We start from the raw sequence: 24,236 nt of genomic DNA, 5'->3' as shown, positions 1-24,236 counted from the left end.
AGCAGTGAGGTGGGGTTTTGTTTTGTTTTTGAGATAGGATCCTTATAAGTCAAGATCAAGTCCTCAACTTTGGGACCTAAGTTATTACCCATTCAAGGTTTAAAAACTTTCTTCCTTTGTCTTGAATAACCTCATATAGTCCCCTCTGTTTTTGGATGAATCTTATTTCATAATTCTTACCAAAGCAGGTAGGGTTTCCTACAGTAGACAATACTACCTCCTGAAGGGTGCAGGTTTAGTTGTCTTATTTATAAATTAGTTTCTATATAAGCAGTATATGGTATATAACGCTGCTATTACAGAGAGACAGAAATGTTGTGCTTTAATAAGGTAGAAATATATTTTTCTCTCCTCTAAACGTTGGATGTGAGTGAATCGGGCTTACTTGAACAGCTGCTCTGCAGAGGGAAATGAGGCTTTCTGCTTCCACAGGAGTGGTACTCTTAACAGGTCACTATGATTTCCAATTGATCCTGTGGCAGTGACTTTGGTTTGGTTTTGTGTGCTGGAGTCCCTAGGTAGTGCCAACAGTTAATGTGCTTTCCTGCTAATAGATTGGAGTTTCAAGTTGACGCAGGCACAGTTGTAGAAAGGCCTAGAGATCTGCTTCTGTAAAACCAGCCAGTGAAAACTCTCTAGAGCATAATTCTACTCTAAAACACATGAGGTCACTCTGATATCTACTTTACAGCAACTGTTGGAGGGGAGGTGTTTACGAGTGTGTGCTTGCTTGTTCACAAGGGACGTTTCATATATGCCTTCTAAACGAATGACAGAGAAGCCAAAACTGACCTCCTCCAACTTCACAAGGGAGACCGAAAGAGAATCCACATCCAACTCCAGCTATGCCCAAGGGTGATTCTTATGAGGCAAAGGTGAAATAGCTTCCACCCTTCAACCTTTTTGACACTGTTTTCTGTAATTTCGTAATTTGTTGCAGTGGCCACACAGAAGTCACAGATAATACACAAGGTATGAGACTTATTAGGAAAGTTAACAGGTTATAATTCAGGATCAGAAATGTTAAGGATATAAACCTTTGTCCATAGAACCTTTTTTTTCCTTCAGGCCCACAAGCATACCTCTCTCTGGTCCTTGACCCCAGCCACGTGGTCCTTGGCCTCTGCCCTGCTAAAATGCTGCAAAGCTACTTTAGTGTTTCCAGAGGCTTTCAGCTTTAATCTGTCCCCGAGTCAGGAAGCCCTTTGCCGTATCATGCTCTAGCTCTTAGTTCTGCTACTACTGCTGCTCCTGTACCACTCTTCTAGCATCACAGCCTGGTCTGGGTGGGAAGTTTAGCAAAGGAATCTCAGGGTCCAAAAGGCACACTTTACTCCTGACTCTTTCTTAATGATCATAATTCCCTGTTCTTACTTGTGAGATGGCTACTTTATGTCATGGCAAAACTAACCAATCCCATATACCTTATGTATATGCTCCCATCCAGTCATTCAATGGGAGTTACAAAGACTATGCCCAAATAGCACCATATCAAGTAATTCAACTACACCACACTGTCTCTTTTAACCCTTCTGGTAAATACTTCGTTTCAGAAGAAGAATGCCAGAACTCAATGAGGCTGAAATAACATTAAAAGGTACCAAAGCTACATATGAGGGCTGGAGGTACAGGGACTCCAGGGTGGATGATCCCTTCAGGACCAAGGGTGTGAGGGACGATGCTGGGAGAGTGGAGGGTGAGTGGGTTGGAAAGGGGGAACTGATTACAAGGATCCACATGTGACCTCTTCCCTGGGAGAGGGACAGCAGAGAAGGGGGGAAGGGAGACTCCAGATAGGGCAAGATATGACAAAATAACGATGTATAAATTACCAAGGGCACATGAGGGAGGGGGTAAAGGGGAGGGAGGGGAAAAAAATAAAAGAGGACCTGATGCAAGGGGCTTAAGTGGAGAGCAAATGCCTTGAGAATGATTGGGGCAGGGAATGTATGGATGTGCTTTATACAATTGATGTATGTATATGTATGGATTGTGATGAGAGTTGTATGAGTCCCTAATAAAATGTAAAAAAGAAAAGAGGAGAAAAAAATGATTAGGGCAAAGACTGTACAGATGTGCTTTATACAATTTATGTATGTATATGTATGAACTGTGATAAGAATTGTATGAGCCCCAATAAATTGTTTAAAATAAATAAATAAATAAAAATAAAAGGTACCAAAGCACAAGATTTTTTATTGAAAATAGTTTGTTGTAGTGTAATTATTTGACATACTGAGAAATCAGCAGCATTAGGAATCTATTACCTAAAAGAAGGTAGAAACCTGGTGGCGGGGAAGAACTGAAGGAAGAAGAATAGCAGAGCACTTAATGGAGAGAAAATAGTTAAAAATGAGCTAGCTGTTTTAAGCCAAGATCTCAGAGTTGCTAATTCTGTTATGATTTTGTACTTTTTATCCTTAACATAGCTTACTAAGTGGCAAAACAAGACAACTAATTAGTGTGTGTCTAAAGTACTATGTAATGTTGTAGGTGCTGTCAACTCAGTTCTGACTCATAGTGACCCCATGTATAACAGAATGAAACACTACTTGATCTTGGCGAATACTCACATTTGTTGCTGTTTTTGAGCCCATTGTTGTAGCTACTGTGTCAATCCATTTGGTTGGGGGCCTTCCTCTTTTTCACTGACTCCATCTAGGGAATGGTTCCTCCTTATAACATGGCCAAAGTACCCGAGACAGTCACACCATCCTCAGTTCTAAGAAGCATTCTGACTACTTCCAAAACAATCAGTTAATGGCTTTCTAGCAGTCCATGGTATTTTTAGCACTTTGGGCCAGCAGCATCATGTAAATGCATCAATTTTTCTGTGTTCTTCTTTATTCCTTGCTCAGCTTTCTCGTACAGCTGAGACAATTGCATATACCATGACTTGGTCAGACTGTGTCTCAAAGCTATGTATAAGGCTTTCAAAGCTGTGCAAATAATCAGAAAAGTTGGATTATATAATGAAGAATTCAGCATCAAGATTGGAGGAAGGCTTATTAAAAACCTGCAATACACTGATGATAGAGCCCTGCTTGCTGACAGTGAAGAGGACTTGAAATACTTGCTGATGAAGATCAAGGACTGCAGCCTTCAGGATGGACTACAACTAATATAACTCAACACCAAACTCGATGCCAGCACACAGTGACCCTATAGGACAGGGTAGAACTGTCTCCATGGGTTTATGAAACTGTAACTGTTTATGGGAGTAGAAAATCGGTGTTTCTCCCGTGGAGCAGCTTGTGGTTTCAAACTTCCAACCTTGTAAATCACAGCCATTGCTTAACCACTATTCCACCAGTACTCCTTAATTCTATAAATAACATCAAAATCCACACAACTAGACCAATAGCTAAAATCATGATAAATGGGGAAAAGATTGAATTTAAGGGTTTCATCTTGCTTGTAACCACAGTCTATGTTCATAGAAGCAGCAATCAAAAGGTATGATACATTGGGTAAATCTGATGCACAAGACCACTTTAGAGTGTTAAAAAGCACGGGTGTTACTTTGAGGATTAAAATATGTACCTAACCCAACCCATTGATAATTTCCATTGCCTCTTGTGCATCTGTAAGTTGGACATTGAATAAGAAAGACCAAAGAAGAGTAGATGCATTTGAATTGTAATGCTAGGAAAGAATATTGGAAGTCCCATGGACTTCCAGAAAGACAAATAAGTCTGCCTTGGAAGAAGTACAGCCAGTGTTTCTTAGAGACAAAGATGGTGAGACTTCATCTTATTTGGACATGTCAGGAGAAACCAGCCCTTGGAGAAGGATATCATGCTTGGTAGAGAGGCAACAAAAAAGAAGAGTCTCAACCAGATGGATTGACACCGTGGCAGCCACAGTGGGTTCAAGCATAAGGACAATTGTGAGAATGGTGCAGGACAGGGCAGTGTTGAGTTCTGTTGTACATAGGGTCGCTATCACTTAGAACCAACTCCGTGACACCTAACACAACAACAAGGCTTGGTCAGGCTATATAATAGAATAATTAAAATTTATCTGCTTTAGGAACTGTGAAGTTCCCCCCCTTTTTTTTAAAAGACCGCACTTCCTTGTTTGTTTTTTTCCTGTGTAAAAAAAGGAGCCCATTATATCAAAGTAGGTAAGAGGGGAAGACAATACAGACCCCTTGGGGTAGGAAAATTGGCGGGGAGTAGGTAGAAAGGAGAAGGAAATGCCTCAAAAGGAGGGGAAGAGGTGAAAGGCAGCAAAATATTCTCTGTAAAAAGATGAGGGGAGGGGTATACAAAGCCTCAGAGATGAAGGCAGAGGCTAAGGCACAAAATGCCTTCTCAGTGAGGAGGGGGGTGGGGGTGGGGGAGGATCCTCTTCACTCAGGTGCCCAGAGGAAGGAAATGGTAGATTCTCTTCCTTCTCTGGGCCCTGGTCCTGGTTCAGCCACTCCAATGCCTGATCCTTCTCCCTTATATAGATAAGGGTGCTGCAGGGCCCGAAGGCAGCGATTCGCTTTTGTGCGTTAAAAATCAGCATTTCCAGCAGCAGCGGTGCCCCGGACTCCTCCACCTCAGGGACTACCGACTGCACTGGGCGGGGCCCTCTGGGGAAAAGGCTCCCCGGGGGAGAGAGACGTCTCGGGGCCAGTCTTCCTCTGGGGGCAAGCCGATCAGATAAAAAAATTTTGCCTAACTGGTCAGCTTCCGAGTTTCCACAGAAGAGAGGCTTCCGATGCGAAGAGACAGCCAACACTCCACATGTCCACGGGTGTTGCATATGCAAATTGCAGAAGAACTTCAGGAGCCCTGATCAGAGTGTAACAACCACAGGTGTAAGGGCCATCTGGTAGCTGTAGATTCTGGCCAAGCCAAAGTCGGCCAGCATGACCGTCCCATTACTTGTCACCGGAATGTTCTCCGGCTTCAGGTCCCAGTGAACGATGCAATTGGCATGCAGGAAATCAAGGCGTCTTAGAAACTGTCGCATCAGATGCTTGATGGTCTCCACTGGCAAGCCTGGTGAGGGGGCGTTATCTAAGTACGTCCGTAGGTCTTGGTTCACATGTTCGAACGCCAGCGTCACCTTGGTTTCCCGGTCAGTTAGGGCTGTGGCACAGACGTCCATCAGCCGGACAACATTGGGATGGTCGAACGCCTCCAGGCGTCTCAGTAGGGCCACCTCCCGAACAGTGCTGATAGGAAGGCCGCCGCCAGTGCCTTCTCCATTGGGGACTCTCACACTCTTGAGGGCCACAAAGTGGCCGCTGTGGGGATCACGGGCCTTGTACACTGTGCCATAGGCGCCCACACCAAACTCGGCCACTGGCTCATAGCGAGAGGTGGCCATTCTCGGGTCAGAGGAGACCCTCAGTCCAGAGCGAGAGCTGGGGGCTGCCCGTTATCGGGCCCTCGGTGCCATACGCCCCTGCGCGGTGCCCACAGCTGGACGAGGAGGGCCTGACCATAGACGCAGGCCGCCTGCTAGAGCGGCCCCTTCGCCCCCACCCTCACCATGTGACCTGCTGCCAGAGAGGCCCCCTTTTGAGGTTATTTCTGGTATCCAAGTAAATCTTTTTCTTACAAACTTTCATTTTCTTAGTAAATTTTGGAATAGTTTGAAAGGTTTATAAATTTGTAAGCTTAATTCTTATTCTTTTACACCTAAAGGATAGCAATGGTGTTTTTCAGAACATTAAAATTGGTTCTTGAGAGGGAGAGGAGTTGTTTGACCTATTCAGAGTATTATGACCTTAGGATACCTGAAAACATCCCCACGCCCCTCACCCCAGTAGGAAATTAGAAATTGTGCCTTGAAAAAAATTTTAAAGTGAGGATTTTCAGCAGTAGAAAATATTCTATTTCTAGAACTCTTTATTTCCATATTTAAGGAACTCTAGTAGTGCAGCAGTCAGGTGCTTGCCCGCTAATAGGAAGGTTGGTGCTTTGAACCTATCCAGCAGCTCTACAGGACAAAAGACCTGGTCCTCTTATCTGCCCATAAAAAACTGCAGCCTAGACACCCTGTGAGGCAGTCTTCTCTGTCACATGGAATCACTACGTATTTGAAATTTATTTAATGACAGGTAAAAACAATAGCATTTAAGTATTTATGAAAACTCATGAAAACTTGAACAGCTGTGTCCAAAATTATAAGGAATATTCTGAGTTTAAAGATGAAAGATTGAATTTTGCGATTATTAAGATAACTTTTTTCTTTATCAGAGTAGAGACTGTATATAGACAATTTTTAATAAATTTAGCTTACTAAAATTAATATTTTAGCATGTAACTTTAATAATATTTTATCACCATTATTTAATTTTGCTTTTGAATTTAGCAACGAGTGAAAAGTACATTATGGCACAAGTACCTAAGTACCTGTTTACCTTGTTGATGCTGGTAGACCACTTGTTCTGTTCATCTTTGGAATTGAAAGGAGTGTCAAATACACAGAAGCCAGAGTCATCTTGGCCAGATGGTGTTTGATACAGATGGATGGTTAGTTGTCATGCAGATCTCCTAGTTGGTAACTTGTTGCTGCCATCTGACTCAAAGAATCATTCACACACACTGGCTGTCAAAAGCATCTTCTCTTCTGTCTGTTTTAGCTGTCATGTCTGTGCTCTGTACAGAAGTGTTGACAAGACATTGCTGTTGTACATTTTCAATTTGGTTGTTAGTGATTTTTATGTTTTGTGGGGTCTTTGATGGTGCTGAAATGTACTTGCTTTGTAATTGTATTGTTTCTTGGTGTTTTTGTTTTTCCCAAAATACTGTGATGGTGTAACAATTATCTGAATTTGTAATAGGATTTTCAGGTTATATATTTATTCAACTGTATTCATGGAACAAAACGTTTATTGAAGTGGAACAGGAAAATATCTCGTTCCATTTGTTTTTCAAACAGCTAGTAAGCTGAATAGTGCTGATTATTGCCCAAAATGATGTAAGACCTGGTTTGGCACTTTACCTCTCATTGTCTTCTATGCAAAATCTTTATACTCTTCCTGAATGTGTACTTTTCTTTTATCAAATTACCTTATTTTCTGACATAAGCTTTTTTTATACAGTATCTTCAGACTTTGTATATCCTTTGTATCCCTCTTCTCAGACTTAATCTGCTTGTCTCATTCATCTGTTGACTTTTACTTTGTCTCCATTTCTCCAGTTTCTTGTATAAAATATAAGCAGAGCCATTTCTTCATCCTTCAGTTCACTGCTGAAGGCATATCTGTTTCTCTGATAATTACTTAACAACTTAGTTAATTTATCATTCAAGTAATATTTACTGAGCATGTGAATGTGTGTCAGGCACTCTGCGGTACTCGGTCTTTGAGGCGTTCATAGTCTAGAACAGTGGTGCTCTCAACCTTCCTAATGCCGCAACCCTGTAATTCTGTTCCTCATGTTGTGGTGACCCCCCAACCTTAAAATTATTTTCATTGCTACTTCATCACTGTAATTTTGCTACTGTTATGAACCGGGTTACCTCTGTGAAAGGGCCATTCAGTCTCCAAAGGGGTCATGACCCACAGGTTGAGAACCGCTGGTCTAGATCAGACTTGGAGACAATTACACTAGAATATTATAATTGCTATAATTCGTGTGGAAAATACAGTTATTTTGTTTCCCTTGTTGTACTTCCAGGATATCTGTTTCAAAACTTTTCACAAAATTTACATGAACTTTTAATAGTAGTTTATTAAATATATTTGTTAAGTAGTTACACTTCAACTTATAGTAGCCATGGATCTGTTGATCTTTTTCCCAGCGAATGAATGCATTTCAGCATTACTTATTTATTCTGTTCTATGTACAGATAGATACACTAAAGTATTAGGTATTTTTTTAAAGCCAGCGACTAGAACATGAAAATTAACTGATGGGAGTATTCGAAATTGATTCTAACAGAAAATATGTGGTCATTCAATATGTGCATTAAGATGTGGGGAAAACATAGTGAATGGAGAATGAGTTAAAGCTTGAATAACTTAGGTATCTATTGTGGGCCTGTCTCTAACTTGCTAGGCTTTTCACACTTAATCTTGAGACAGTATCATCAAAATATAGCGATCGAATTCGTCACTGATTTTATGAAGAACTTTGTATTCTTTGGAGAAAGTTCTAAATACACTAGAGCACTCTATTTCTAACATCAATGTGTAACACAGGTAAATTTAAGGTATTAATAATTCCTGAAGACATTTGGATTTTTTTTTCAATCAGCATGTATGCTCTCTTTGTAGGGAGTTGGCCATGAATTTATGAAGGAATCAGTGCATGTCCTAGAAAACCAACCCCCTTACTGGACTTTATCATTTTATGTTCTTTTCTGAGACATATTCCTAGGACACGTGGTCCAGGTGAACTCAAAAGATTAATTCTTGTGTTTGTAGTATTAACATTTGCTTGGATTCTCCCCCTTCCCAGCCCATAAGAATACTGGGTATCTTCTATGAAGTTATAGTGAGGAATGTTGTTAGCTGCCTATAGGGAGCGTGCAAAAATGATAATACCATTTGGATTATTGTATCAGCATTATCAGTTATTCATGTTTGAAGTATATTATAAAAGATCAACTGTTATTTAGGACAGTGGGGTGTTTTGCTTTAGTTTCATAATCTCTTTTTGAAAATCTAAGAACAGCTGTATAATTTTTAAAAGATAATTCAGATTATTGATCTCAGAATATTACTTCACCAATTTTGAATTTTAATAAGTTTCTAGTCTAAAAATCAAATACTTAATAGTTATTGTAGTACATTCAGAGGTTACTAGATCCTCATTCCATAGTTTAGGGAATGTACAGTCTTTTTTCAGTGATAGAATCCTATTTTTCTAAGTGTACATACAGTTATTTTGTAATTTAATATTAATTTGGTGATTGTTATGCATTATTTTCAAATTAGTTGTTAAATTTGCAACATCTATATTTCCTAATGCAAATGTGAGGGCTTTTTTTTGCTTAATTCTCCTAGCTATTATAATAAAGCAGCAAAATGCATAAAATAGGAGAATTTTGGGTATTTAAGACATACAAGAAAGATTAGCAATAAAGTTATTTTGATTTCTTTTTTAAAATTTTTATTTCTTAAAACAATCTTAAAAGTTACAGCTCACCATAATCTTGTAATTTTTTATTTGCCCCTTCTTGTAGTGTTTAGGTGTAGCTACGTTAGTCTTTTTGTATGCTAGAAATAAATTCAAAAGTGGCTCTATTATGAAAACATAAAATATTAATTTCATTTTGAGTGCATTTTTCTAGAAGATCTTTAATATGGCCTCAGTTTTACTCTTTATGTGTTTCTTTTATTATTAAGGATTAAATTTTAACATTGTTTGAATTAAAGTGATTTTTATTTTACTTTATAGCTACTTTAAATATTTTAAGTCATTAATATTTGTAGTGATTACACATACATGGCTGGAACTATTTTTTATCTCATAAATAAATATTCACCATGTGAGAAATGATAATATGAGCAACCCATAGCTATTTAAATTGTTCATTTACATATAATTATTAATGTACAATAAGTGTATATGTGTGTCAGTAAATACCAGACTAACTGGTTTTTATGCCAGCAGACTGAAAACTATGAGCAGAGAATACGTGAGCAACAGGAACAGCTGTCACTTCAACAAACCATTATCGACAAGTTAAAATCACAGTTACTGCTTGTGAATTCTAGTCAAGGTATGTTCATATGAACGTTTTGTGTAGTTCTTAAACCTCTTGGAGGAAAAAAAGGTGGAAATCAAGTTATTCTGTTTTATTTCTGTTTGCCAACCGTTCTGGTATTTTAATAACTATGATATAGTTTTATATATTTTGTTTCTTTAAGAAATGAACACTTTCAGTTTATAGGGAAATGGGCATGCACATACACTATATGGTGTAACTGTAAGTTGATAAAACTTCATAGAAAGCAAATTGACCAGTAAGTATGACAAACTTCTTATAATGTCTGCCTTTTGAATAACAAATTCAGATCTTAATGAATATATTGTAAGAAAATACTTGTACCGGTATGTAAAAGGTATATATGCAAGGATGCTCCTTAAAGTATTATTTTAATAATGAAACACTAGAAACAGAATTATCTAACAGCTAAATTTTGGTTACCCATATGACTGACTAGGTAAGCAAGAAAATATTAATACTAAATTTTAAATTATTAGCATGAAGTACATTCATAATAGATACATAGCAAAGTAAGTAAAGCAGGATACAAAGTTAAAGTATTTCATTTCTATTAAAAATTCTCATAAAAATATAATTAAATAAAATTCTTGAATTTACATGTATAGGAAAAGAAAAACTTTGATAAAATATAAACTAGCATATTAATAAGTAATTCACAGGTGATAAAAATTGTGGGTAGCTTTCATATTTTCTCTTTTTTCATGTCTGTGGTCTTTAATTTTCTTAGAACGAGCATAGAATAGTTATGCAAATTATTATAAACAAGAAATGAATACTTGAAATTTTGTTTATGTGAAGAAATGATTATTGCTGGTGATAAGTTACAAAGAACATACTTCTTATTTTCCCTAAATTCTATATATTTTACATACTCTGACTTTGGGAAAGTAGAGATTTTGTGTAGTTTAGTAGAAATGGGGGGGGGAATCTAAATAGACAACTTGTTAAATAACTTATCTAAAGAGTTTGTTTTTTTAACTCATGGTTTAAATATTTTATACTTTAAAATTACAGTTTTCGGCTTATATTCTTTTCATTTTTTTCAGATGGTTCCCAAAACAAAAGGGTTTCCTATTGATGTCCAAGAGATTTTTGTTTTGCAGATAATAGTTATGGCTTTGTTCCCCTGCTTGAAGACAGTGAAACAAGGAAGAATAATTTGACTCTTGATCAACCACACGATAAAGTGAAATCAGGAATACCGAGAGAGAAAGAATTAAAGGTAGACTTCACTGCCAGGTTAATTCCCTAAAAGAAATGTGAAATCAAGTTCCACAGAATTCCTGAAGTAGTTACTATTCTACCACAGTTTGGGAGGGCAAGTAGGAAGAAGAAAGTAGGCAAGATTCTTATTAGTTCTCTGAAATTTCTTCTCCAGATAGCAAAACACTCCAATGCTTGTACATAACACATTTGCTCATTTTATTTTTCTGAAATGGATCGACCACAGAAATTCTAAACAGAAGGTCTATATGTTATAAACATATGACTTACATATTCCTAAATAGAGGCACTGTCTCCAAGAAAAATCAAGAACTTGGTTTCATAGTCCTTGGTGGTCTCTTTTCTGTAATATAAGCGTTAACTACTTATATCCAGTAAGGTAGATAGTAGACACAGATGATTTTAGATTAGAAAATGGCATTCTTTGGGGGTTTGGGAGTTGTTGTTGTTTTTTCCACACCACAATTGCTTGTGCAGAATTTAAAAAAAAATCACTTGAACAGCTTAAGTAAAAATCTTCACTGAAGCAATATATGCATGGAGACATTACACAAGGATGTTCATACTACATTGGTTAGAAACAACGTAAGCATCCATCAATTACAGAATGATCTCTATAATTAAACACTTTATAAAAGTGAAGATAAACTAATATTTATTTGTCAATATGGATAGATTGCAGAAATGGATTTATCTCAGAAGCAATCTTGAGTCAAATGTTGTATTACAAAACAATAAAACGGAATTCAAACCCATTTCATCAAACTAATTCTGACTCATAGCGCTTTATAGGGTTTCTAAGACTGAGTCTTTATGGGAATAGACAGCTTCAGTTTTCTCCCATGCAGCATCTGCTGGGTTTGAGCCACTGATCTTTTAGTTAGCAGTCCATCACACTTAACCAACAGCAATAATGGCTTATGTAAATACTTAAAATGTTGCATCAGTAGTTTTTAAAACACATATGTAGTAAAAGTCTTAAAACATAGGTTAAACATACAGTTTTGTTAAAAAATAATCAACTACAGATTGGGAGAGTATTGAGACAATGATAGCTAGAAGGGAAATAAAGGGGCCTTTAGTTGTATCTATGACCTTGATTTCTTTAAAGAATACAATATCTGAAGCAAATACATAAAATCTTAGCATTTGTTAAATGAAAGGGGTGAGTATGTGGATGTCTAGTCTATGTTTCCTGAGTCATTAAAATGTTACAAGTTTATTTTACTTTTTTAACAACTCATTTTATTGGGGGCTCTTTTAAGCAATCCATACATCAATTGTATCAAGCACATTTGTACATATGTTGCCATCATTATTTCCAAAACATTTTCTTTCTACTTGAGCCCTTGGTATCAGCGCCTCTTTTTTCCCCTCCCTCCCTTTTTTCATATTTTACACCGTACGCGTATGCTGTGTCACTTCACCCATGCTTCTATTGTTCATCCACCTGGGGAAGTGGGGTGGGGGGGTGGAGATTGTACGTCATGGATCATTGCAATCGGTTCCCCCTTTCTCCTCCTCCCCCTATGTTCCCCCTACCTACCCTCATGGTATTGCTACTTTCATTATTGGACCTGAGAGGTTTATCTGTCTTGGATTCTGAGTGTTGAGAGCTCTTATCTGTACCAATGTACATATTCCGGTCTAGCCAGATTTGTAAGATAGAACTGGGGTCATGATAATGGGGAGGGGGAGGGGGAGAGCTAGAGGAATGTTGTGTGTTCAGTCAGTGCTATACTGCACCTTGGCTGGCTCATTCCTTCCTTGTGACCCTTCTGTGAGGGGATGGCCAATTGTCTACAGATGAGCTTTTGGTCTCCATTCCAACCCCCCTCATGCGCAGCAAAATGGCTGTTTGTTTGGGGTCTTCTGATGCTTGACACCTGATCCTGTTGACACCTGTAATCACACAGGTTGGTGCAGGCTCACACAGGTTGGTGGACTTCGTTGCTTCCCTGCTAGATGGCTGCTTGTTTACTTCAAGCCTGTAAGACATCTGATGCTGTATCTTGTAATAGCCAGACACCATCAGTTTTCTTCACCACATTAGCTTATGCACCCATTTTGTCTTCAGTGATCATGTTAGGAAGGTATGCATCACAGAATGCCAAATTATTAGAGTGCATTGTTCTTACATTGAGAGAGGACATGAATATTGAGGCCCAATGTCTGCTACCTTTAATACTTAACCTATAAATATATGCCCATAGTCCTATATCCCAATCATTATATATTAATACATTTACATACCTATGTTCATACCTCTATAAATGTGTTTTGCCTCCTAGTTCTTTCCTCTATTTCCGTTTATCGTACTTTCCTCTTATCCCACGATCATGTTCCACCTTCATTCTGCTCTCTGTACTTCCTCTCGGCTACATTGCACTTGATCAGACTCTACCAATCATTCTATGCCCTCCTTGCCATTGATTTTAGATCTCTTGTTCCCTTGTTCCTGAGTTTGTTGGCTTCCCTCTCCCTTTCCCCCACCTCCTCCTCTCCTCTGTCCCTCCAGAACCATCAGTCCCATTGTTTTTTCCTCAGAATTGTTTATCCTGCCTATCTTTTATGGACAGACATGAAAAACAAACAAAAATGCCCTGTGCATAGTTCCAGGTCTGTCTGCTGACCCTTTTGAATGTTCAATCGATCTGATGCAGTGCCAAGCCCTGCCCTGCCTCCGCCTCTAATCCTGTCCCCAGACCAAAGTCTGTTTTCAAAATTCTTGGGAACTTTGTTGCTTTGCTCCCCTTCCCTTGCTGCTCCATTATGCCCTGGCTGGGGGGAGTGGAGGAGTCAGACTGGGCACAATTCCCAGTTTGTCTGGTGTTATCCCCCCTACATAGCACTGTGCATTGGCTGCTCCAAATGGTCTTGTCATCCTTGAATCTTGGTGGGCCAGGATGCTGTTCATTTTCTCTTTCTCTCTCTCTGGAATGTTTTAGTTAGATGAGCTGGCTTATAGTGGGTAACACATCTTTTAAGTAAAATACAATCTAACAAGTAGAGGGCTATTAACATCAACAAGACTAATGAAAAAAAGAGTGCTTTATGTCTTTCAAAATAAGTTGAAAGATTTGAACTTAGTTTGTGAAGTTACTGAGCCCATTAACTAAGATTATCTTATTTCTGTATTAAGTTATTATTGTCATGTCTGATAAATCATTTAGAGACATTTTCTCCAAACAAAATTTTCAGAAGAAAAGTTCTCTAAAGTATTTCTCCCTTCTTTTTTTTATTCATAATCATTTTTTCTATTTGAATAATTCAGTTCTCTCTTCACCCACACTCTCATTTTTATTCATCTAAAAATGCTAATAAACAGAAGAAACACTGGCACCAGAACTAATATTCAGGTTCATTTTGCAAAAGATAAATAGAAACAATGATTCTGAATTTCTAAGTGCAAATTTCATATTAGTCTGTTATACACAAAAAGCCATTGAATTACAAAATCTGAACTATAAAATTAGCACTTAAGTAACATTTATAATCTATTTTTCATTTTAAATATTTCTAAATATGATTTTATTTCCAGTTATAAGATTTAATATATCTCTAGTTCAAAACTGATGTTGTTAAGGGCCATCAAGTCATTTCCAACTCCTGGCAGCCATATGGATGACAGAACAAAGCACTGCCTGCTCCTGCACCAGCCTCACAGTTGTGTGTGAGCATTCCTCTTGTTTTTGCTGCCCCTCAGCTGTACCAAGTGTGATGTCCTACTCCAGGGACTGGTCCCTCCTAACCACATGCCCAAAGTATAGACCTAGAGACCAAGTGTCTCCATTCTTGCCTCTACGGAGCATTCTAACTATATTTCTTCCAAGATAAAATTTGTGTGTTCTTTTAATGATCCATGATACTTTCAATATTCTTTGCCTGTGCCATAATTCTATAGAAGGCTTATTCTTTTAAAAGAACTATGGTCCTCTCTTCGTTGTCGCAATGGAGGATCCTTGTGGGCGCAGCTCACGGCCCCCGAAGGCCCTGACCCTGTTCCTCTGTGCTGCGGTGGAGCATGCGGAAACTAGGGAGCCGGATTACAGACCCGCCGTGGAGCACTGAAGACGGGAGCACCTCGCCATGAGGTTTTGCCAACTGAACGCTAGAGAATAGAACCTTCAGAGGTGGAAGCCCCAACTCAGCCTGAAAGGTCACCAGAAGCAGAGGCAGAAATTGAAGTCCAGGATGGTGGAGCCACTGGGAACATGGACACAAGCTCGCTGATTATCCATGTTCCAGAGATGTAACTGGCTGCTCTTCCAGGACAAGCAACTTTAGTGTTAACAGCATTGTCCCTTGTCAAGCCAAAGGCTTTTTACATTCTAGCATTTGGCTTTGTTAAAGGAAGCTGTAAATCCCAATTTACCCTAAATGCACCTACTCAATTATAAAGGATTGTCTTTGGTATTGATTCATAGAAACATGTATTTGTGAATAAAAAGATGAAGTTTGACACTCAAAAAAAAAAAAGAACTATGGTGAAAGATTCTACTATCTTAATAACCGTTTACTTTAAATAGTAATTTTTGGTTATTTGTGGAGCAAGTTTTGTTAGTTTTATAGTTTATTTTTTGGTCAGAATAAGCAATCAAAGGTCCTTGGGTGGTACAAACAGTCTCCATTCAGCTGGTAATCAAAACCTTAGTGGTTCAAGCCCACACAACAGCACAGCAGAAGAAATCAATGTAGAAATTTGCTTCTGTAAAGATGGCATCGAGAAAACCCTCTGCAGAGGTTCTACTCTGTAACGTATGAAGTCTCCAAAGTCAAAAACCAGCAACAACAAAATAAGTTATTAAATGCAAAGCTTCATTTAGAAGGCATTTAAAAATTATGTCTATTTTCATTTTTTAGGATCTGCCTTTGATCTGCAAGGTCTGTCTCTGTACGCCGAGGCTAGCAGTGTAGGTAGCAGAAAATATCAGAGAGAACTAATTTCCAAAAGATTAATAGAGTTGCATAACTTTTAATAGACAGTAAGGGAAGAAAATATAAATTGTCGAGTAAGACAAATCTAACTCAAAAGATATTCATTCAGTCAGTTATCTTAATCTTTATTAATAAGTTCACTATAGTACTTTGAACAGCTCTTTTTAGTACTTTGATTTGCTCTTTTTATTTCAGCTTTCTGTTGTTCCTTTATACAAGGGGATACCCAAAACAATGGACTTTTTCTCAAAGCTATTTATTTAAATTTTTACAAAACAACCTTATCACCTTCAAAGTACACTCCATTGCACCTAATACATATGTCAAATCTGTGATTCCATTCTTGGAAACATTTTTCAAACTCATCTGTTTGGATGGCTGACAGCATCTCTCTCGTATTTTACCTTCACCTCTTCTACATCAAATTTCTGTCCTTTCTTGTCCCTCTTCATTTGGAGAAACAAAACTCTCATGGAGTGAGGTCAGGTGAGTAAGGTGCGTTGAGCAAGAGAGACTTGATGGACTTTTTTTAGCCAAAACTGATGCACTGATACGGCTGTGTGAGCAGGTGCATTGTCATCGTGGTGGCAAAACCAGTCTCCCGTCGCCACAAATCAGGCCTTTTTTGTTGCACACTTTTTTTATGCAATCATTTTAGAAACTCTAAATAGAAAGCTTGGTTAACATTCTGACCTGGTGGAAAAACACTGCAAATGCACTCACTCTCCTCCTCCCCCATATTACATCCCTTCCCACCCCCTTACATCACATCCAGTTTTTGGTGGGTATCCCCTCATATATCTATAGCAAAAGCCTAAATATATAATGAATTAAGATAATCCCAAGACAGTTCTAAAGAATAGACAAATTGAATGTATTGGCTTATTTGAGAATCAACTACATATTCAATATAACAACTAAGTTTAATTGAGGAAAATACTGGCCAGTCAAGGAATTAAAATTATTTTCCATTAGCATACATTAAATTCACTTTTCTACTGTGAATCTGATACAGATGACATTCTTACTCCCTAAATAATTTTGTATTATTTGGCTGTGGTAGAGTTTTTCCTTAAATGAAAGAATTTGAATGATTAGTTATGATTTTGTATATATTCACATAGACAAAAACTAAAAGGTAGCATGCAGAAGCGGTTAAAGTGATGATATGATTCCTTTTTTCTATTTCAGTATATAAGAATAAGTCAAAAAGTACTGCTATAAAATCATAGAAGCCTTTTTTTAATCTTTAAATCATTTTATTGGTGGCTTGTACAACTCTTACCCAACCCATCTATCCATCCATTGTGTCAAGCACATTTGTACATTTGTTGCCTTCATCATTCTCAAAACATTTGTTTTCTACTTGAGCCCTTGGTATCAGCTAGCTATTGTTTCCTGACATGCCGTTTATTTACCCTATTCACTTCTGCCCTCTTCAGTTTATAACACATCAAAACAGCAGTTTTGTTGTCTTTGAATTTGGGGACCAAAAGGAAATTTGGTAGGGAAAAACTAAGGCTTTAAGGTGGATGTGGTAAGGTTTCCCAACCATATTCTCATAGACCAGCCCTTGTAGTTTTAAATTTTCTAGAAATACCCTCATAATAAGCCGCACAATCCTGTATCCTTCAAGAAAATGTATCAAGATTTCCCCTGTGGAATATTAAAAAACAGTCACCATAACCTTCTGAAGTGACTTCTCTACTTCAATTTAGCTCGTCATGCATAGTTCTGTGAAGCCACTGTTTTGTTTAGGGTTGTTGTTGGTTTTTTTAAGCCACTGTTTTAATTGGACCCTTTTTAGGTTTGTTTTATGGGAGCTTAATAAGACAGAAGTGTAACAATGATCTATGTGCATATATCTGTAGGTTTAATATTAAGGTAGCAGATGGACATTGGGCCTGCACTCAAATATTCCTTCAGTGCAAGAACACTTTGTTCTATTAAACTGGCATTCCATGATGCTCACCTTCCTGACACAATTGCTGAAGACAAATGGGTGCATAAGCAAATGTATTGAAGAAAGCTGATGGTGCCAAGCTATCAAAAGATATGGTGTCTGGGGTCTTAAAGGCATCACGGTAAACAAGTGGCCATCTAGCTCAGAAGCAACAAAATCCACATGGAAGAAGACACAAGCCTGTGTGACCACGAGGTGTCAAAGGGATTGGGTATCAGGCATCAAAGAACAAAAATCATATTGTGAATGAGGGGGAGTACAGATAGGGGACCCAAAGCCCATCTGTAGGTAACTGGACATCCCCTTACAGAAGGGTTGCGGGGAGGAGACGAGCCAGTCAGGGTGCAGTGTAGCAACGATGAAACATACAACTTTCTTCTAGTTCTTAAATGCTTCCTCTTTCCCCGCTCCCCCCCCATCCCACTATCATGATCCCAATTCTACCTTATAACTCTGACTAGACCAGAGGGTGTACACTGGTACAGATAGGAACTGAAAACGGAATCCAAGACATGATCCCTTCAGGACCAGTGTTGAGAGTGGCGATACCAGGAGGGTGGAGTACCAGTGGGGTAGAAAGAGGAAACCAATCACAAGGATCTGCATATAACCGCCGTCCTGGGGGATGGACAACAGAAAAGTGGGTGAGGGAGAAGTCGGACAGTGTAAGATATGACAAAATAAAAATGTATAAATTATCAAGGATTCGTAGAGTGGGGGGAGGAAGGGGAGAAAATGAGCTGATAGCAAGGACTCAAGTAGAAAGCAAATGTTTTGAGAACGATGGCAGTAAATATACAAATGTGAGCTTGGCACAATGGATGGCTGTGTGGATTGTGGTAAGACTACGAATCCCCAATGAAATGATTTTTAAAAATCAACAGCACCCAGAGCAAAGGTTTACTGGAAAAGAGAATTATAAAAAAAAAGTTTATAACAATGAGAGAACTTGTCTGCAGCCTTCTGCTGATCACAGTTGTTGTATGTTGCCATCCAGTAGCTTCTGAACTCATAATGCAGTGTACAAGAGAACAAAACACCGTCTGGTCCTGTACCATGCTCACAATTGTTCTTATGTTTGAGCACATTATTGCATCCATTGTGTCAGTCCATCTTGTTGAGGACCTCCCTCTTTTTCACTGCCCTTCTACTTTACCGAAAATGATGTCTTCTGACAGCATGTCCAAATTATATAAGATGAAGGCTCACCATCCTTGCTTCTAAGGAGTCTATAGCTGTAATTCTTCCAAGACAGATTTGTTTGTCCTTCTGGCAGTCCATGATACTTTCAATATTCTTCACCGTACCACAATTCAAATGCTATTGGTCTTCCTTATTCATTGTCCAACTTTTACAGGCATATGAAGCAATTAAAAATATCATGGCCTGAGTTAAACACACCTTAATCCCTAAAGTAACATCCTTGCTTTTTAATACTCTAAAGTGGTCTTGTGCATTATGTCTTTTGATCTCTTGAATGCTCCTTCCATGCCTGTTGACTATGGATCCAAGCAAATCAAATTCCTTGACAACTTCAACCTTTCCTCCATTTATCATGATGTTAGCTATTGGTCCAGTTGTGAGGAGTTTGGCTTTCTCTTTGAAGTGTAATTTATACTGAAGGTTTCAGTCCTTCAAGGACAAGTAGCTGTTTTCCAGATTTGCTGCTATAGACAAATGCATGCTTCCAATGTATCATCAGCTGCAAACATACTTTTGTTATGATCCACACAGTCAAATGCTTTGGCATAGTCAATAAAATCCAAACATCTTTCTGGTATTATCTGTTTTCAGCCAATATCCATCCGACATCAGAAATTATATCCCTTGTTCCACATCCTCTTCTGAGTCCAGCCTGACCCTCTGGCAGCTCCCTGTCAATGTACTGCTGGAAGATGTTCAGCAATTTTACTTGTATGTAATTTCAGTGATACTATTCTAAAATTTACACATTACCGGGTCACCCTTCTTTGGAATGGGTGCAAATACAAATCTCTTCCAGTCAGTTGGAGAAGTAGTTGTTTTCTACATTTCTTTAGTTACTTGAGTACTTCTACAGCTTGTTGAAACAATTCTATTCTGTTTTTTTGGCTAATACTTTCGATGTAGCTTAGATGGATTTCCTTCAGTACCATTGATTCTTGCTCAGAAACTATCTCCTGAAATGGTGGAATGCCAGCCAGTTCTTTTTGGTGCAGTGACTGGATTCTTTTCATCTTCTTAGAATGCTTCCTGCATCATTCAATATTTTGCCCATAGAATCTGTCAATATTGCCATTTGTGGCTTAAATTTTTTTTTAAGTTCTCTCAGTGTAAGATATGCTAAGTATATTCTTTTTGATTTTTTAACTCTTAAGTATTTACATATTTTATTATACTATTTTACTTTGTCTTCTTGAGCTGCCCTGTAAAATTTTCTGTTCATTTCTTTGATGTCATCATTTCTTTCATCCCCCATAGTTAATCTACAATTAAGAGCAAGTTTCAGAGCCTCTTCTGACATCCAATTTGATATTTATTTCCTTTTTTATGACCTTTTGTTTTGCTCATGAATAGTGTTCTTGTTGTCCTCTCACCACTCACAAGGTCTTCTGTCATTGGGGTTCAGTGCAACAAATATGTTCTTGAATTCAGGTGTCATAGACTCAAGATTATATTTAGATTCTTGTTACCTTGTTTTCCATCTTCTGAATAATTGATGATCTGTTGCACAGTCAACCCCTGCTGGCCTCATTTTAGCTGCTGGTATTGAGCTTCTTTTTTTTTTAATTCACAATTTAATTTATTAATTGATGAAATCGTTTTTTTGTTTGTTTTCTTCTTTTTTTTAATTTATTTTTTTTTAATTTTTGTTTACATTTTATTAGGGGCACATACAACTCTTATCACAATCCATACATATACATACATCAATTGTGTAAAGCACATCTGTACATTCTTTGCCCTAATCATTTTCAAAGCATTTGCTCTCCACTTAAGCCCTTTGCATCAGGTCCTCTTTTTTTTCCCCTCCCTCCCCGCTCTCTCCTCCCTCATGAGTCCTTGATAATTTATAGATTGTTATTTTGTCATATCTTGCCCTATCTGGAGTCTCCCTTCACCCCCTTCTCTGCCGTCCGTCTTCCAGGGAGGAGGTCACATGTGGATCCTTGTAATCGGTTCTCCCTTTCCAACCCACTCACCCTCTATTCTCCCAGTATCGCCCCTCACACCCCTAGTCCTGAAGGTATCATCCACCCTGGATTCCCTGTGCCTCCAGCTCCCATATGCACCAATGTACAACCTCTGCTCTATCCAGTCCTGCAAGGTAGAATTCGGATCATGGTAGTTGGGGGGAGGAAGCATCCAGGATCTGGAGGAAAGCTGTGTTCTTCATCGGTACTACATCGCACCCTGACTGACCCATCTCCTCCCCTAAGCCCCTCTGCGAGGGGATCTCCAGTGGCCTACAAATGGACTTTGGGTCTCCACTCTGCACTTCCCCCTTCATTCATTATTATATATATTTGGATGATGCCTTATACCTGGTCCCTTTGGCACCTCGTGATCATACAGGCTGGTGTGCTTCTTCCATGTGGGCTTTGTTGCTTCTGAGCTAGATGGCCACTTGTTCACCTTCAAGCCTTTAAGACCCCAGATACTATCTGTTTTGATAGCCGGGCACTATCAGCTTTCTTTGCCACATTTGCCTATGCACCCATTTGTCTTCGGCAATCGTATCATGGAGATGTGCAGCCAATGATATGATTTTTTGTTCTTTGATGCCTGATAACTGATCCATTCGGGACCACGCGATCACAAGCCGGTGTGTTCTTCCATGTGGGCTTTGTCGCTTCTGAGCTAGATGGCTGCTTGTTTATCTTCAAGCCTTTAAGACCCCAGACACTATCTCTTTTGATAGCCAGTCACCATCAGCTTTCTTCGCTGCATTTGCTTATGCACCCGTTTGTCTTCGGTCATCGTATCATGGAGGTGTGTAGCCAATGATATGATTTTTTGTTCTTTGATGCCTGATAACTGATCCCTTCGGGACCACTCGATCACACAGGCTGGTGTGTTCTTCCATGTGGGCTTTGTTGCTTCTGAGCTAGATGGCCGCTTGTTTATCTTCAAGCCTTTAAGTCCCCAGACACTATCTCTTTTGACAACCAGGCACCATCAGCTTTCTTCACCACATTTACTTGTTAACCCGCTTTGGCTTCAGCAGTTGTGTCGGGAGGGTGAGCATCATAGAGTGGCAATTTAATAAAAGAAAGTATTCAAGCATTGAGGGAGTGCTTGAGTAGAGGCCCAACCTCCTTCGCTACCTTACTACTAAACCTATCAATATAGACACATAGATCTATTTCCCCATCCTCATATACTTTGAATGTACATGTCTTTGTCTAGACCTCCATAAATGCCCTTTGACTCCTAGCTCTTTTCTCCATCTCCCTTGACTTTCCTCCTGCCCTACTACCATGCTCCGTCCCCACCTGGGTTACAGCTATACCTCTTCTTTATGTAACCTTACCCTTGATCATTCCCTACCAGGCCTGCCACTCCCCACTTGCCACCATTTTGGGTCCCATGTTGTTCCCTTGTTCCTGTGTTTGTTAACACCACTTCCTTACCCCCCCCCCCCACCTCTCCCTATCCAAGTGTCCCCGGAACTGTCGGTCCCGTTGTTTTTCCTCCAGATAGTTCTTCCAGCCTGTCTTATTTAGACAGACCTGTGGAGCCAATAACATGCACGAAAACAAGACAGAGGAAAACAAAGCAACAGTATACACTCAGACAACAAAACAACAACAAACCACTGACAGAGAACAAAACAAAACACATCAAGAATAAAAGCTTGTAGTTAGTTCAAGCATCATTTGTTGGCCCTTAGGAGTGTTTTCCAGTCCAGTCTGTTGGGGCACCATGCCCTGGTCCCAAAGTCCACTTTCAGCATTCCCTGGGGACCTTGCCACTCCATTCCCTTGCTGTTCCGCTGCACTCCCCCAGTGCTTTGCCTCGGTGTGGTGGGATCAGGTCAGGTGCAGTTCGCACACTGTGTCTCCGGTGCTGTCCCCTGTATCGCCCTTGGTCACTGAGGGGGTATTGAGCTTCTTAATCCTCTCTTTGAAGAGATGTAGTCATTTTGATTTCTCTGCATTCCATCTGAAGAAGTCCGTGTGTATAGTTGCCATTTGTGTTGTTGAAACAAAGTATTTGCTATGTAGACATTAATGGTCTTATAGAATTCAGTCATGCCATCTCCAACCTCCCTTCTATCACCAAGACCATATTGTCCAACTACTATTCCTTTCTCTTTGTTTCCAATTTTTGCATTCCAATCACCAATAATTATCAGTACATCTTGGTTGCAGGTTTGATCAATTTCAGAATAAGAGCTGCCCTCTCAAAAGTAAACTCAACCATAATTATGTAATGGAATAAAGTTTTGGTGAGTCCAGCCTTCGGAACCTTCATTTGAAGATAGTGCGTGACTCAAAATGAGCAGAAACAGCTGCAAAAATCTAATAATTGGAACTTGGAATATACGAAGTATGAATCTTAGAAAATGAGAAGTCATAAAAATGAAATGGAATGCATAAAGATAGCTTTCCTAGGTGTTAGTGAACTGAAATGTAGTAGTATTCACCATTTTGAACCAGAAAATCGTGGCTTACTATACTCGGAATGCCACAGTCAGAAGGAATGGCATTGGCATTCATCAACAAAAAGAGTATTTAAAGATCTATCTTTAAGTACAATGCTGTCTGTGATCAGATTATATCTGTATACAGTGAAATCCAGTCAATACAACTATTACTTATGCACCATCTATGAAAACTAGTGGTGTAGAAATTGAAGGATTCTACCAACTTCTTCAATCTAAAATTGCTCAAATGTGTAATCAAGATGCATTGATAATTGTTGGCTGATTACAGAGAGATGTTTAAACATCATCTGTTTGGAATAAACATGCATGGATAAACTGGAAATTAATAGCAATGCTTTTTATTTACCTTGTACTTTATCATTGTAGTCTTTTTAAAAATTAATATATTTCAGGAAATTTTATTCTCATTTAGCCTTGCCTCTGTGATGAGTTAGTAAGCTATTGAAAATGCTTTGACCCATAATAGAAGAAAGCTACTACTAGCCATCTACAAGCGTTTGGGATATTGGAGAATTGCAGAACCTATACATGGCACAGGATAACTGTAACTGACTTGGAAAATGAGACAAACTGAAGGAAGCAGATGTGTTAAGGAGAAATGACCACGTGAAATTAATAGTTCAACTGCTGTTCAAGAGCATGCCTGAGTCCTTTGCCTCCTAAGGAAACGGGTGAAGAACACAAAGTCTGCATCTTTGGTTAATCCATTAGTTCTTTGCTTGTAGCTTATATACTTTGTAGGGAACGTGTATTGGACAGGGTTCTCTAGAGAGACAA

The 24,236-nt window shown here is 38.8% G+C and overlaps 2 protein-coding genes and 1 pseudogene across 4 annotated transcripts in view; 2 read left to right on the top strand and 1 right to left on the bottom strand.

Moving 5' to 3' along the window:
* TANK (TRAF family member associated NFKB activator) overlaps window positions 1-24,236 on the top strand; it is a 101,407-nt gene that overhangs the window by 41,565 nt on the left and 35,606 nt on the right. For 2 of the 3 annotated variants that reach the window (XM_075529606.1, XM_075529605.1), the window contains exons 3-4: window positions 9,564-9,675; window positions 10,788-10,906. In XM_075529606.1, the coding sequence (XP_075385721.1) occupies window positions 9,564-9,675; window positions 10,788-10,906 (231 nt within the window). The remainder of the gene's footprint in view (window positions 1-9,563; window positions 9,676-10,787; window positions 10,907-24,236) is intronic. The other variant, XM_075529607.1, reaches the window with a different exon arrangement.
* Window positions 4,355-5,325, bottom strand: LOC142424729 (cyclin-dependent kinase 4-like; annotated as a pseudogene).
* Window positions 10,789-24,236, top strand: part of LOC142424416 (E3 ubiquitin-protein ligase RNF113A-like) — a 34,256-nt gene continuing 20,808 nt past the window's right edge. The window contains exon 1 of the mRNA XM_075529609.1: window positions 10,789-10,906. The gene's annotated coding sequence lies outside the window, so the exon portion shown is untranslated. The remainder of the gene's footprint in view (window positions 10,907-24,236) is intronic.

The sequence above is a fragment of the Tenrec ecaudatus genome, chromosome 13 (assembly GCF_050624435.1).
Source record: "Tenrec ecaudatus isolate mTenEca1 chromosome 13, mTenEca1.hap1, whole genome shotgun sequence".
Classification (NCBI taxonomy): Eukaryota; Metazoa; Chordata; class Mammalia; order Afrosoricida; family Tenrecidae; genus Tenrec; species Tenrec ecaudatus.
The sequence above is the reverse complement of the archived record's forward strand: the minus strand, read 5'-3'. Positions and strand labels throughout refer to the sequence as shown.